The sequence below is a fragment of the Euprymna scolopes genome, chromosome 14 (genome assembly GCF_053919585.1).
Source record: "Euprymna scolopes isolate OS-2025 chromosome 14, ASM5391958v1, whole genome shotgun sequence".
Classification (NCBI taxonomy): domain Eukaryota; kingdom Metazoa; phylum Mollusca; class Cephalopoda; order Sepiida; family Sepiolidae; genus Euprymna; species Euprymna scolopes.
Window position 1 is genome coordinate 146343534 of NC_136495.1, and position 16881 is coordinate 146360414.

General features: G+C 33.6%; 1 protein-coding gene across 1 annotated transcript in view; it reads right to left on the reverse strand.

Annotated features, from left to right (window-relative positions):
- Positions 1 to 603: 603 nt before the first annotated feature.
- Positions 604 to 16881, reverse strand: part of LOC145293278 (uncharacterized) — a 365509-nt gene continuing 349231 nt past the window's right edge. The window contains exon 2 of the mRNA XM_080139878.1: positions 604 to 1924. Within this exon, the coding sequence (XP_079996004.1) occupies positions 1303 to 1924 (622 nt within the window). The 3' untranslated portion in view covers positions 604 to 1302. The remainder of the gene's footprint in view (positions 1925 to 16881) is intronic.

Genomic DNA, 16881 nt, shown 5'->3' on the forward strand with positions numbered 1-16881 from the left:
TTTTTTTCTTCTTTCCACTATTTTGATTCGTTTTATATTTTCCTTCTTTTAACTTAAACTAATCAGGAAAGTGAATTATTTTTTGTAAATTTGATCACGCTTGCAAGATCATCTTTTTATATAGGAATTTTAGCATTGACATTTATATTTATATTACTGTGTAAAATTTTATTTTATACTAATGAATTTCATCATGAAGTTTTGCATATTTTTAGATTATTTTTTGTTTCCTTATTTTTTCTCATTGTACATCTATGTGTACATCGTTCGTTCTGCTTTCCGAAAAGGAAAAAAATCTTTAAACAAAATATCCAACCTTAATTTAAACATCAATTGTTGGCAGTTTAAAAAAAAATAATATTGTCATTTTTTACGTTTGTATTACTCTTTTCCTTTGAAAACTTATTTCAATTTTTTTTAAAAAAGTCTTGGAGCACCTTGTAGATTCTTCCTTTTTTCATCACCTCATCAATCATTTTTATTTTCAAACTTAAGTGTTATCAGTTCTTGTCTTTCTTTACTATTTTCTCTCACTTCCTTTCTTCTTTTCCTATTTTTCTTTGTTTTTTTTTTTCAATTTCGTACAGTCTAACACTCACACCCTTTCTTTCTTTTTTTCAATTTGTCGCTACTGTTATTCTCGCTTCCATTATCCTCTCTTTCAATTCAAATTCATTATCTTTATTTTGCCTTCATGAATTCATTTTCGTTTCATAATTTCTCTTCAATCTTTTTCTACAGGATATCTGCTACATTTTTTGTTGCATAATACTTGTTTATAATACGTCAATACGTTGTTTGCATCATTCATCAGCTTTTTTTAGTCATATTTTAATTCATTTTTTACAAACAAAAAATAAAATATATTTTTTTGTTCTCTTGTTTGCTTTGAAATTTGCAGTCCATATTTTAAAAGCTAGATTACACATATTTTTTTTAAAATGTTTCTTGTTATGTTTTAAATTTAGATTGATTGTTTCGGAGGCGCATTTTACAAGTCCATAACCATATCAACAGCAGTGGGTTTAGCATAAGGGAGAAAGGATGCGACCCGCAATTGAGAGCACTCCCTAATTTATCATATTTCTTTTTTTTTTTATCGCAGATGGGTGTAAAATAAAATTAATAATCACGATATTAGTCATAGAATTATGATTTAAGAAATAATCGTAATCATAATCATAATCCTAATCATAATGCCTTCTTTTTCATTCTATTAAAGACATTCATTTCATTTACATATTTTTTAAACTGCAATAGTTTTACGTATGAAAATCACATGACAAAACAAAAACATTGACATCATAACCACCCAAAGTCTTGGTTGACCATTCGATAAAATTTTATGTTAAAAGGCTTGTAAAAGTCTCTTAGGCGTCGTATAACTGACGGGTCGATTTTCGGGTGTATGCGTCCCTTGGTTTCCCCCAAACAATGTGGGTGGTTACCATTACGATTTGATTTTATGATACAAGGGAAACCCTTCCGGTATTTGAGATAGAAATGCCTCTGGTCAATGTATGGCCTCAGTCCTAAGAACTCTTGTACTTTAGCCATCTCGGAGGCCGGGTCGTCAATGAGCCGCTCACCGCTGACGAAGTGCATCTGCTCCAATGGGAAATATTCCAGCCAACGTTCGAGGTGTTTTGCATAGACGCCGATCCGCACGGGGCTCCACAGTGTATCGACTATCCGCGTGTTGTTGTCCAGAAATACCATCTGCTCGAAGGTCCGGGCATCAAGCTTTTTGCTCGCGATCTGCGTGTAGTCAGAAATGACTCTCGTCACAGGATCTCGGACGACCACGATTAACTTTAGATCCGGCGAAAATTTGTGAACTCGCTTAGGAACTTCCTTGGTTATGAAGTAACTTGGGGTTTTCTCGATTGTCATCTGCCCTGGTTCAGACTTCGGCATCAAATTTCTGAAAAACACAAGAAAAGAAAAAAGAATTAATGTAAAGAAGATGGAAATAATATCATGAATAAGAATAATATTAGTATTAATAGTCGTCGCCGTCCTGAGTGTGGTAGTTATAGTAGTTACTGCTATCATTGGCGTATTCTACTGCTAATAAAATGAAATGTGGTTAATAATTGACTAGGCGAAGAGTAAATTAATTTTACATATCCTGGTAAGGGTATTAAACTGAGTAAATATAGGTACTATTTGTGTATGGTTATGATATTGTTTGTGTATGCGTCGTCATGTATGAGTTTATATGTGCACGCTATATCTGGTTTTATTAGTCTTTTTTATCGTTTTTGATTGATACAAGCAAACAAAAGACATTTGTTGGATTCAATCCAGTGACAAATTGATACATGATTTTTGTTTTTACTTTTTTCTGTATTTTCTTCCCCTTTTGGTTTTCAATTGTTGTTGTTGTTATTATTATTATTATTATTATTATTATTATTATTATTATCATTATTATTATTGCATGTGATTTACACGCTAACTTGATTCAATCCGTTACGATTACAAAGCATGCAAAGCCAAAGCATTTTTGTGATTTATTATTTTGTACTTTTCTTACTTTGTTTCTGAATATTTTTTTAGTTTGTTCATATACATATTTACTTATTTATATACAAATATATGTATGTATACATATACTTGTATGCATCCATAAAAAAACTAGTTATGTATATATGCATATATAAATGCATATATATAATGCATATATATACACACATATATATGTAAATATTTATATGCATGTATATACATACACACGTGTGTGCATATCTATCAATCTGTTTACATATATATATATATATATATATATATATATATATATATATATATATATACACTTTGAATGGATTTTATTAATTATTATTCAAAACCTATCGCAAAGGATTCTCAGATCATAGTCTGAAAAGCAAGATGATTCGAAAAGCGTCCCTTTTCATCTCTTGTGCAGTTTAAATTTCTTGTTTTCCCTCGATTCTCCGTAATACCCCAATAAAATGTATCCGCTGAACGTGCCAACAACCAAAAGAAAAAATGAAACGGATGTCTTTTATTCGGCGTTGTGTATCCCCTTTCTATTTGTCGTTCAAATATTGCTAGCTTTTCAGTTAGCATTGCTTCTCGAAACCGAGAAAATCTTCAGAGGAAATTGCGAAACTAAAAAGAAATGGGGAAAAATATTAATTCAGGCAAACCTTATTAATAAATCAACATGGAGGCTTATCCGAAATGGATGTCTAGATTCACAATCGGAAATCAGCTGTCAGATTCATCTCATTTATACATATTACAAAGAACACTCTATCGAGGAGAGTAGTACGTAGGACTTTCGGTTTACATTAAGTTTTGCTTCCCTTATTTTGTCCTCCAGTCCTCACAATCAATGAGCGTTTTTTTTACACAGTGATTACCACTTATCAAGGCCCGGAAGCCACTCAGGGATAAGGGTTATTGCAAGTACATTACGTTAGTGTGGAGATTTGATGAGGTGTTTACTTAAGGGGGCGGTTCATTAGGAATTTGTTTACGTTGGAATTGAAGACATCCAAGTTGTAGTCCTGTGAGAAGAAGGCAGACGGAACAGAGTGCCACAGGCCTGCAGCTCTAAGAAAGAAGCTTTGTTCATGGAATCCACGTTTTGATATAGGCACAGATAAAGAGTGGGGGAAATTTTTCACAGTGGATTCAGCTAGACGGGTGGTTTTCGTGAAAGATTGGCGAGGGGGGACCAGAGATTGATGTTCAGACGAGCATCTGCCATGAAAATAACGATAAAACAAGGATAGACTCGCAACGTCTCTTCTGTGGGAGAGAAGTTGCAGGGTAGAGAAAAGGGCATCCCCACTAAGCCACGAAGTCTATTTTGTATTCTGTCAAGGCAGGATAGGCTGTTTTTAGCAGCTGCTTCCCAGATATGGCAACAGTATTCCATCATTGGACGTACTTGGCTTTTATATAGATAGATCATTGCATCAGTAGTAAGATATCTTCTGGAGTGGTAGAAGGATGATGATATCGGGTGTTCTGAACTGAAATCTATCCTTCTCTCATTTATCGTTTTTTTTCTTTCATATTATGTTAGCTGATTATATTAAGTGGATTAATGCCTTGTCTTTACCGATTTCAAAATTGACAAATATTAGTTCGATTGTTTATCGATACTTTCTGTTTCATAGACACCAGAAACTGGTCCTGCTAAAATAAAGATACATATGCTTAGTTCATCACAAAATGTTGTAAAAATCTACAGTTTTTTTCTAATAATAATCGAAAGATATTGATTTAACGAACATACATTGTTATTTTTAAATAAAATAATCATATATTCTTTATAAAGTACGCTGGCATTTTCTGCAATAAGACCACTTTTACTAGAAATTATAACTGAATACAGTATGCATATGTATGTGTGTGAGTGTGTATGTGTGTGTGCGTGTGTATGTATGTCAATGTGTGTGTAGTACGAAAATATATCCATGAGAGGGTTTTATTTTAAAAGTAAATTATTAATATTTTGGAAGATAACTTGGACGTTTCATTTCTGCTCCCTTATTTTGGAATTCGACATGGGGCATCCCTTCTGAAATTCCGGCATATATCCCAACGAAATATTCTAGTAAAAAAAACAACAATGTAATGTTTATTATGTGCAGTTTAATCGTCTACTGAAATAATAAATCAACTATTTACACAATTCATGGGGGGGGGGAAATAAATGGTAAGGTTCAATTCTACCAAGAACTAAGCTCGTTTCCTTTACTAATTACAAGAAACCTTCTCAACCAGCAATAGCTATGGCTAAAGATACATTATCTGAATGTACTTCGTTCAAACATTTCTGCTTAACCTTCACAGAGAACATGAGTGTGAATAGATACATCGAGAGCATTGCCAAAGCTGCTGCGAATAAATTGGGCTCTCTCTCTCTCTCTCTCTACGGTTCTAGAAAGTAACTTACACCTGAAACTCTCCAGCATTCGCCCATCTATAGAGGTATTGTTGTCACATTTGGGTTGGAGCATCTGCTACTAGTCTCTCTCTCTCTCTCTCTCTCTCTCTCTCTCTCGCTCTCTCTCGCTCTCTCTCTCTCGCTCTCTCTCTCCCTCTTCTGGACAGAGCTCAAAAGAGAGTCGCCAACCTCATAGGTCAATCTCTGTCCCACCGACAAACTGCTGCATACCTCTTCCTGTTTTACAATGTTTAATGGTAGATGCTCCGATGATGCCCTTGTACCGCCTCGATGTAAATACCCTCGACAAAGCCGAAAAGCAGCAAAGTCTAACCCCTAAACAGTAGAGATCCCTAGATGTAAAAAAACATTCTACTCAGAACTGCTAGACTTTGGAACTCCCTTCCGGGTTCATGTTTTTCCCAACTGTACCGACAGGCAGAAGTTCAAGTATAATGTGGACATGTATATTGCTGCTCAGCTCCCTACATATTATCCCTGCAACTTATGTCCCTAATAGTAGCCGCTACATAAAATTGGGATTATGCCTTGTTTGGGGTGAAAATGTAATTTAAAAAATTGTACTCTAAACAGAAACATTTATTTTTAACGTGCCCCTCACTGTTGCTCAAAACGACTTTCCCTTCTTTCATCGGATTATTTCAAATATTGATTATCGATACTTACTAAAGACATTACCATATAAAACCTATATAAGAACACCCCCAGCCATATGAAGTACATTTGTGTGATTTTTTTAATAATTGGCGCAGCCGGTTAAAATTTCGTAATGAACGAACTCACTTGCGCGCGCACGCACACACACACACACACACGCACACGCACACACACACACAAAGTTCCTTCTATATAATAGATAGATAGATAGATATTACGTGAGTGTGTGTTTTTTACAAGGTGGTCACGACTTATCAAGGCCCGGAAGCCACACAGAGATAAGGATTATTGCAAGTGCAATACGTTAGTGTGGATATCTAAAGTGTCTACTTAAGGGGGTGGTTCCTCAGGAATTTGTTTACGTTGGACTTGAAGACATCCAAGTTGTAGTCAGGAAGGAAGCAGGCGGACGGAACAGAGTCTCACAGGGGTGCAGTTCTAAGAAAGAAGCTTTGTTCATGGAATCTACGTTTTGATTTAGGCACAGATAAAGAGTGGGGAAAGTTTTTGACAGTGGATTCAGCTAGACGGGTGTTTTTTTTTAAAGATTGGCGAGTGGGGACCAGAGATTGGAGTTCAGACGAGCACCTGCCATGGAAATAACGATAAAGCAAAGATAGGCTTGCAACGTCTCTTCTGTGGGAGAGAGGTTGCAGGGAAGAGAAAAGGGCATCCCCCACTAAGCCACGAAGTCTATTTTGTACTCTGTCAAGGCAGGATAGGCTGTTTTTAGCAGCTCCTGCCTAGATATGTATAGGTATTCCATCCTTGGACGTATTTGGCGTTTATATACTATAGATATTGTGTTATCACGCCGTATAAAATTAGCTTACACATGTTTTTTTCGTGCCAAGTGATCAAAAGAAACAAAATAAGTATTGACAACGAATCATAAAAAAATAAAAATGATGCGACTGGAACTTATCTTACAGAAAAAAAATCTATCCTTTGGTCTTAAAACTAACAAATGAACATTTACAAAAATACAAAAAGGACAATCAAACATGGTCGCTTGTTGCAAACAAAAAGCTAATACATGCACCCAGCCATACGTTTAGGCGAACATTTGCGTCATCTTATTGGAACTATCACACCGTGACAAGACTTTATTATTATTATTATTTTTATTATTATTTTTATTATTATTATTATTGTTATTATTATTATTATTATTATTATTATTATTACTAGTATCATTATCATTATGATGATGATGACGATGACGATGATGATGATGATGATGATGATCAAATATTAAAGTGAATGAATGCGAAAATTGATGAAATAATAAAAATAAATATAAATGAAAATATAATAAAAACGGATAATCAAGGCCAAGACTGCGTTTAACGGTAATATATGGTATTAAAATTCAGCATCACAGACCGACGGATTAACGCGACGTCTTATTGGAATGGATGGATGCATCTCGTACTAATATGCACCCATTCAATTAGCACGTTTTAGGATGGCATTATTATATAAAGTCCAACTTGAGAAAGTTAAGCAATTCGCATTTAACATTCAAACCTGATATATCAACTAATACTCAGTGTGTCATATAGAGCTGTTGTAATGCATCCACATAAAGGTATCTATATTCAATCCATAGAAGGTCACAGTAGCCAAGTGGTTAAACATACGAACTGACAATCAAAGTGTGTCCAGCTCGAATCCACTTCGTTCCACAGAAACAATTTACGTTGGAAATTGTGTAATATTCACGTGGACCATCCTCCAAGGAAAAGATATGTTCATTGAAAGAATTAAAAAGGAAATGTCATCGGGGAAATCAAAGCTAACAACAGAATCACCTTACTCATACGAAATGTAGAACGGTTTTATTGGTAATGAAAATAATAATATTATGGATAAGTTTACGTCTTTTAAACATATGCGGACGAATCCAATAGGAAGAGCATTGAAACTATATGTTTTCTGTTACATATTTTTAGACAACAATGGTTCGAAATATCGTGTAAATATACAGCATGACTTCTGGGGAAATTAAGAAGTGTTTATTGCCAAGGCATTTGTACAATTCTCATGTGTAAGTGCTCATACAAAAGTCAGGTAATGATATTATATCGAGCAATTTGAAAGAGGAAATCATTGATGAACCCCACCATATACTTGCTATCGAGAGTACTACTTTCATAAATATAAATTCCATATGTTCGGCGTGGGTACTTCTTGATTTTAAGCGGAAATTTTAATCGATTCCACTGTTATAATCAACTTTACATACACACACACGTGTGTGTATATATATATGTGTGTGTATGTTTGTGTGTGTATCTCCCAAATCTCCTAGAATCGTGCACTAATTTAGCCCAAATGCATTTAAGTTCCGATCAAAAAACCTTAAAAATGTTGGCCCTAATTTTCATCTCTAAAAATAAATGTAAATCAATCCCCCCCCAAAAAAAAGTTGAAATAAAAAAATATAACAAAACTATCAGATGGAAACAAAATCAAAGTGCATCCGAATATTTGTGACCTGGCTAAACCTGAATCTATAAAAAAAAAATCGAAGCATTACTCCCAAAGTACAATTGCTTACTAAAAAAAAACTAAGAACAGCAGTCATTCAACTAACAAAATAGCCCAAACATAACGATTAAACGTGCTGATAAATATAATATATTCGTCATGACTACTTAATTATATATTAATAGATAAGATATACTATCGGATAACTCACAATAAGTATTAACACTCCATTAAATTACACAAAATTATCGGCGAATAGAAACCAGGCAAAATGTACGGAAATGTAAAAGTACATAAAGAAAAGTATCCCCTTCGTCCTATAATATCGCAAACACCTATTAAACTGGCAACACCTCCATGAACAAATCATGCCATATTTACAATCGAGTTATAAAGTGGATTCCCCAGAAGAACTAATAGACATATTTCATTTAGTAGAACCCATCACTCAACTTCTAGTTTCACTCGAGGTTGAAAGCCTTTTTACCAAACTTCCCTGTTCTGCAAACTATAGAGATAATAATTACTAATATATATATATATATATACGATAATTCCACCTTCCCCAGCAGTTAAAATAAACCCAAACATACTAAGAAAATTATTAATATCCGGCACGGCTTCCTATGGTTAAAATGGAACCTTATGTATCCAGGCTGATGTAGTCTCAAAGTGTTCGGCTCTAGACCCGTTGTTTTCCAAACTGGAAAATTATACATTTGCATCACTAGAACCAGTATACCTCGCCGTCCAACATGTCAGATATTTTCTCCTAACAGTACCATCTACCAACATTGTAGTACATGACACTCCAAAAATATATTTTTTCAATAAGCTCACTAAACGCAATATCATATTCACCACTTGCACCTGAAGATAACTCATGAGAGTAGAAAATGTACGCGATTATGGCAAATTTCTTTTTGCGCTCCGTCATAACGTTCGAACATTGCCCCGCTAATTGAAAAAAAAAATGATCGCAAGAGTAAGAAACAGGAATTATCCTTGCTGTTAAATTTAACTACATACGCACAAACTCTAAGAAACAAAGCAATGTACTCACGAACTATTGGTAAATCATTATATACTACACATGAACCACTTTATCTCTAGGAATGCAACGACGGATCAAACGACGGATTATATCTTTCAAATCCACGCACAAGAGAAAAGTAAACAGAAAACTATCAAACCTAATCTCCAATATATATATATATATATATATATATATATATATATATATATATATATATATATATATATATACATAAAATAAAAATTACAATTAAAACAATTAAATTTAAAATATACATGGCGATTAAGCTACACTGAATATTCCGCGTTTCATCCACTCTCGGACTCTTCAGGCTTATATAAGCCTGAAGAGTTCTAGAGTGGATGAAACGCGGAATATTCAGGCTTATACAAGCCTGAAGAGTCCTAGAGTGTATGAAACGCGGAATATTCAGTGTAGCTTAATGGCCATATATATTTTATAACTTACTAACTAGCTCTACTTACGTATTGAGCACTTTTGAAGTAAATACTAAAAGTTTACGTATAAATTTATACTGCCGTATTATAATTTTATGTGAGTACATGAAGTATGTATATATATATATATATATATATATATATATATATATATATATATAGTAAGCTATAAAATATAAACAATTGACCATTTTTGGACACTTTTTTTTTGCTCTCTTTTGATATTTTAACCGACGTTCTGACACTCGCTGGATTCGTAAGGCGCTTCTCTGTAAGAATATGCGCTTTTTGAAACTTATAAGTTGATTTTAGTTGAGATTTGGATAGTTTTCTTTTGTAGGCGTATATAGGCGTGTACCGCCCCTCCCTATATCGAGAGTGCTACCGCCTCTCTGATATGGCGATTAAGCTACACTGAATATTTAAAATCCATATATAAGAATGCATTTATTAAAGCTTTCCTTTTAAGAAATAAACGTGGTAGAGGCAACACAGAGTACATATGCACCCATATTAAATAAAATAAACATTTTTATCTATCAATTCTATTTCCGATCTTTTTCAACTTCCGAATAACAATCTTCACTTCTGGCAAGAACTTGATGATGTAAGGACCACTTTTATCACAAGTCCGAGTACTTTCCACTCCTTTAAGATTCATAGTCAGGGATAAATTAATCTTACTGGTTTTGAACAATGTTATATACCTTTTTACCCCTTTGGTTAATTATTTTGTTTGTTTTTTAAATTTATTTATTATTTTATTTTATTATTATTTTTTAGTTTGGGTTTTATTTTTTACTTTAGCTTGATAAATTGAAATAACACACTAAAATAAATTTAAAAAAAACATATAAATAAAAGAGAAGACTAATTTTGAAGACGGAAATACTTTTATGTTATTTAAGGAAATATGCTTGCGATTAAGAAAATCTGCATACATATATATATATATATATATATATATATATATATATATATATATATATATAACTTACAATTAAATTTACCAAATGGATCCAAAATGGTAAAACTAAAGTATATTATAATTATTAAAGAATTAATATTTATAAAGTAAGCTCAACTAGATGTAAAAACTCGATAAAACTTAATAGGAGATAGAGATTTTACTTGTGCGAATTGAAATTTAATTTTGGATTTTACCGTCATTGGATAATTTACCTTTCATCATTCATTCACTTGCAATCATCTTTTTTCTTCGCCCTATCCCTCATCCTCACTTTTTGTTATCAGATTAGATCTTTTACTTACTTGAAGTTTCATCAAATACTTTTGCATGCAAAATCCGATCCCGCAATTACTTTAAGAACTATCCACTTATTAAGTGTTTTCTTTTCAGATTAAATATGTTTTTTTTTTCAAAAGAGTTTCCAAGTGTTTTTAACATGTTTTATTAACTATTTGCTCTTACATATATATATATATATATATATATATATATATATATGTATATATATATATATATACTAGAGGACATTATCTCTGGTAATCGTATATATATATATATATATATATATATATATATATATATATATATATATATACGATTACTAGAGATAATGTCTTCTAGTAAATTCTCACCATTTCTGCACGGTCTAGACTGGTCTTTCTATCGATCAGCACCCGTAATGTTTCCACAACTTTTTATTCTCTTTCCAAACTTTTAACCTTGCATCTTGACGTGCTTTTTTGCCCTACCGCCACCTCTGCCCGGCAAACACCATTGTCTGTCACTCGTCTATAGCCCATTTTGCTTTGCGCAGCCCAAAAAAAAAAAAAAATCCCGACCCTTACTCTGTATGTGTAATAACACAATTCCATGCACGTTTTTCTGTTCTGGTTCAGCGGATGGCGTTCGGCCATCAATTGACCAGTAAAGAGCCGCTAGAGAGAGGAAAATGGGGTTTCGATGTACTTAGAAAATGTTCGCCTTTTTTTTTTTTCGTCTGTATGTGTGCAAGCTATTTCTTACTGAGATAACTTACTAGCGCCTGATTTGTGGGTAGCTGTCTTCGCTTCCGTGTCAAATCTGACAGAAATAGCATTTAAACAGCGATGCTTGCAGGTTTTAAAGACATCTGGTTTAAAATAATTTAGCACAACGCAAGAAATATTATCGGTGTAAAGATACAGGCCAATATTAGTAGACATGACAGAAAAAAAAACTAATTTCACGAGAATTTCATGTTAATTTAAAGGGAGAATAGGAGAATTGGACTACGAACTCTGCTGATGTTTGGGACTTTTACTTATTCAGACAACGTGTTATATCAAGTGTATCTTACTGTTTAATGCAGAGTACAGCGGTGAAATAGTGGGTTCATATTATTCTCTATGTAAAAGAATACGATAGCAATGACGATAACATTATGATATCCATATTCTAATTAAAAAGGAGACATGAAAATGATATTCTTTTATGCCTTAAGGAAGTTGCCTAGGAATATTTAAATTTTTAACATATATTCTATAAAAATGCAAATAAACCCAATGTTTCCATGGGATAATAATTACAAAGAATATGTTTTAAGAGCTAAGCAAGAGATAAAAATCATCACTTATCAATGCCAAAATGTAATATAGTTATGGAATGAAAAGAAATTACCTGTCATTTTTTTAATCTATCTATCGATTTAGGTATCTATCTTAGTATCATTTTATCAATATATCTACCTATCTTTGTATCTCTCGATCTAGCTATCGATGTCTATCTATCTATCTATCTATCTATCTAATTACTGGCAGTAACAAGAGTAACAAAAATGGAACTATGTTTTGATAAACTTGTCAAAACATGTAAAGACCGTAAACTGGACAAGTTGCAGCGAAAGCTCTAAAAATAGCTGACCAAAAAGACATGTCTGTCTGTCACGTGTTCAAGTTAGCTGGACAAAGAGTTGAGTATGAATTCGGACGTCATGCAGAGGGGATGGGGTAGAGAAAGTTTCCCTCCCCCTTGTGAAGGAACTGACGTTTCTAAAAATGTAGAGAAACCCACAAGCAAAGATATTCACTTCCTATTCTTCTGCGATCGACTCCAGGGAAGTGAAGAAAAACTATATAGAATTAATCATAATCTTAGAGTTTAATAAAAAAAAAATTATATTGCATTTTCACCCCAAACAAGGCAAATTGCCACTTTAGTGTAGGGTGCTACTATCAGGGACATAAGCTACTGGGGTAATATGTAGGGAGTTGGGCAGCAAGATGCCAGTTCACATTACACTTGAACTTCTGCATCTCAGTACAGTTGGGGAAGCAGATACCCGAAAGGGAATTCCAAAGTCTAGCGGCTCTGAGAAAGAAACTTATGGAGTAGAAAACTATCTTACATCAAGGGATTTCTACTGTGTATGGTGAAATTAAGCTGTTTGTCGGGTTTGTCGTGGGTATTTACATCGCGGGGGCACAAGTGCTTGCAGTTCGTAAGAGCAAGATGAAAATCCCAAGTCGATTAAAAAGAAAGACGGTCACGACGCAGTTAAAAATGTATGTCGGAATACATGTATGTGTTTATGTAAATGTATGGCACGCATACACCCGCATAAGAACACTTAGACAGACCAGGGAACATAAATAGACTAAACAAGTACATACACATCAAGAACCCAAATATGTCACATAGATAAAAAATTGTTCAGAAAGTGAAGAAGCACCATAAACATTGATATAGACACCATTGGAGAACGATATAACAAAAGTGAGTCGAGGACAAGTGTAGCTGAGATGGATTAATAGATGGTGTGAACAGAGTTTGATTAATTTCGGGAACGATTTCTAACAAGAAAGAGGTAACATAAGAATATTCTCGTAAGTGGGAAGCAATCTCGTGGTAACGTGAAAGTCCCTCTTAAATGGTTCTCTTAAAAGCAGAGTCGCTAAAGAACAACATTATCACATACTTAAACATAGCAGTGCGATAAATGAACAAAATCTCTTACAAATATAATTGGACACATTTAAGCGGGTATTTCAAACAGGTGGTTTGGTTGGTTGTTTTTTTCCGGCATATCAACCCTTTTCAGGTTATTTAATGTCGAATCCAGTGATTTTGAAGAAAAAAAATTAATAGAATTTATTTGTTTTTTTTTTTCTAAGTCGGTTCCTATGTAACCCGTAGTCGGGACCCTAAGATGTACTACCACTCGGGGTCGGAGTTGACCTGTGAGTAATGGGAAATTAAAGGAGAGCTCAACACTCCCAAAAGCCCACAAGTTTGGCTTCACCATCGGATATATTATAAGGTCATATCCAGGACCTCAAACAAGTGGCAGACTGATAAATTACAATAAAACTTAAACCTGACAGACAAACGGATATTCTCATACGTAGACATGAAAAAATTAAATAAACACATTCATAAAATAATTGATACATGTAAAAATGACTGTTTTCTTTCTTCGGTGGGCAATAATTGAAGCAGTACCAAGGAGCGTTAAAAGTTTAAAGTATGTTTGTTTTTTTGTTTTTTTACGAATTATCATTTTTCTGTTCCAGATATTAACGTATCTATGATCTCTCAGGATTAAAGTATGACATGAACCAAGCACACCTTAGAATACTTCGTGTGTATTCTAGTGTAATCAAATGTAGACTTAATCCGTATCAAATTGTGGAAAGGTTCTGGGTATTAACAAAATGATTAAACAATTCACCAGCAAGGAAAAATAATAAATATGTTCTTGCCTGTCTCGATCAGGACCTTCTGACAATAATCTTCATTATCTATGATAACAAAAGTATCTACTTTTTTGTATCTGTCTATATTAACTCCTCTACATAAAACTGTGCGACTTTAATAAAAAGAAAAATATAGTATAAATAAACCAACACAAAAAATGTTTACGGATATGAATTGATACTGAATAGCTGGATTTGTTGTACGTTTTTTTTTCATTTTTTTTTTTTTGTGTAAATATAATCTTGGCTGTCAATCAAGTCTTGACCTATGACAGAGTCGGGGAAGTCTATGTAAGATGAGATATTTAAATAGAGAAAATATTGTCGTACCACGGCTTAAATATATGATTGAATTTATCATTTCTAAGCGTAAGTATGTCTAGCAAAAAAAAATTGTTTACGTCTATCAATTTGTCAAAGGAAACAAAATGTGAACCTACTTAAAAAAAAAACTTTCATTTTTCCGGGTAAGTTTTTTTTTGACGTAACAGAGTAAAAATGATTTCCTCATTTTTTCAGCACTTTGCCTACAAAAGCAGATTTACTTAAAAGTTTATAACTCATCAGAGATTACTCACGGATAATAACCAGTCATATTCTCTGGAGTCTGAGTGACAGTAAGTATCCCCCTCCGATTTTCCGTACTCTCTACCTCTTCTGATAAACTTTGCAAATACGTTTGCGTTATCGCAACAACCGTGAAGAGCTTGAAAGAATGTAAAAAGCGTAGGAAGTTGATGAAACCGGAATGCTCCTTAAATACAAAAGATACCTATGTGCTGATAATGGTAAGAAACGGTTGCTGTTCAAGTATACCATATGAGTTACATGTATCAGGTTGGAAAGAAAGTTCTTGAGGTTTTAACTTTTAAATACAGATGAACACATCTCATATCAAATAAAAATTTATCAATCGAAGTAAACACTATCAGAATCAATACACAATGCCAGACAAGTCTATTAAGTCGAGTAACTTAAAAAGATTGCGTTCTGTTGGCGATGAAGTCGCTGAATGCGTTTTTACATCGCTTGGCTTTCTCATGCATAAAATTGTCGAGATGCTTGACAAAGTGGTAGCCGATAGATGAGAAGTATGACGAGTGTAGCGAGTGAGGAAGAGTTCCGTGTCGTTCAAATTCTGCAGTATCGGTTTGCAATGTAGGGTTGAGCATTATCGTGGAAGATAATTCGGCCTTTTTTCTATTGACTAATGCTGGATATTGAAGTCGAAATTTCAGATGCATTTCAATTTATTTGTTTACACGGCTTTATCGCGGTAATAATTTCGCCTGCATTAAAAAAAACTTCAATATATGAAACAAGTCGCATACGTCAAAATAGTCAGCATGACTTTCTTTTGGTGTACCTCTTGCTTTGTGAAATGCCGGGGAGCTTCGTCGACATCTAACCACTCTAAGCTGAGCGTCGTCTGTTGTAATAAAAAAACACATTTTTCATCGCAAGTAACAACCCAATGGATAATCTGGTCTTACTTGTTGAGTAAAAGAAGGGACGATGATACTTCATAAGGGTGTTTCTTTTAGTTGTTGGTCAGTTCGTGAGGCACCGATGTCTCAAGATTTGTTTGTGCCTTCCAATCTCTCTGAAGTGCTTGAAAGTGATTGTATGTGTTACGTTTAATTCAGAAGCAAGTTCTCGAACAGCTGTACGTGGATTAGCTTCGACTTAATCGATCGTTGTAAACATCAGATGGCTGACCACTACGCTAATTATCGTTGAGACTTTCGTAGCCACAAGAAAATAATTTTAAACTACTATTATGATGTGCGCTCACTAGTTGTTTCTGTGCTAAACGCTGTTTGAGATAGCGAGCTATTTCAGCAGCTTTACGGCCTAGCTGTAATGGAAATTTAAAAAATTGAGCGAATTCGTTTTGTCTCCATATTGTAATAAAGGAAGATATATCTGTACTAAAATGTTTGTAATTTAAACAGATTAGACAGAACAAAAAAACGCTCTTTAAATTATATATAAAGTATTATCACATGAATTCATTAAGAAAATCCATTTGAAATCAAAATTAACAATTCTGAACTATATTCTTAACCTAGAAGATTCGAATAAAACTGAGTGTAATTGATTTATAGAGATTCTTGCTGTTGTCTTAATCTGCAACAGATGACTTGAACAATTTTGTGGGATAATTATTGGGTAATAATAATAATAATAATAATAATAATAATAATAATAATAATAATAATAATAACAATAATAATAATAATAACAATAATAATAATAATAATAATAATAAAGAAAAATGCCGGATACAAGTTCCCTAATAGAGATGAGAGAATGAACCACCTAATGGCATGGATGGTCTTAAGTTATTTGCAAACGACAAGAAGGAATTAGAAACGCTAATAAACATAACCAAATCTTCAGTCAGGATATCTGAATGGAATTCGGCATCGAACAATGTGTGCTCCTTATCATGAGAAGGGGAAGCTGGAAGCTATGGAATGTATGATACTTCCCAAGCAAAGAGAGATGATGACACTAGGTAAACATGATAGCTACATGTATTTAGGTGTTCTAGAAGCAGACACCGTCGAAACAACAGAAATGTA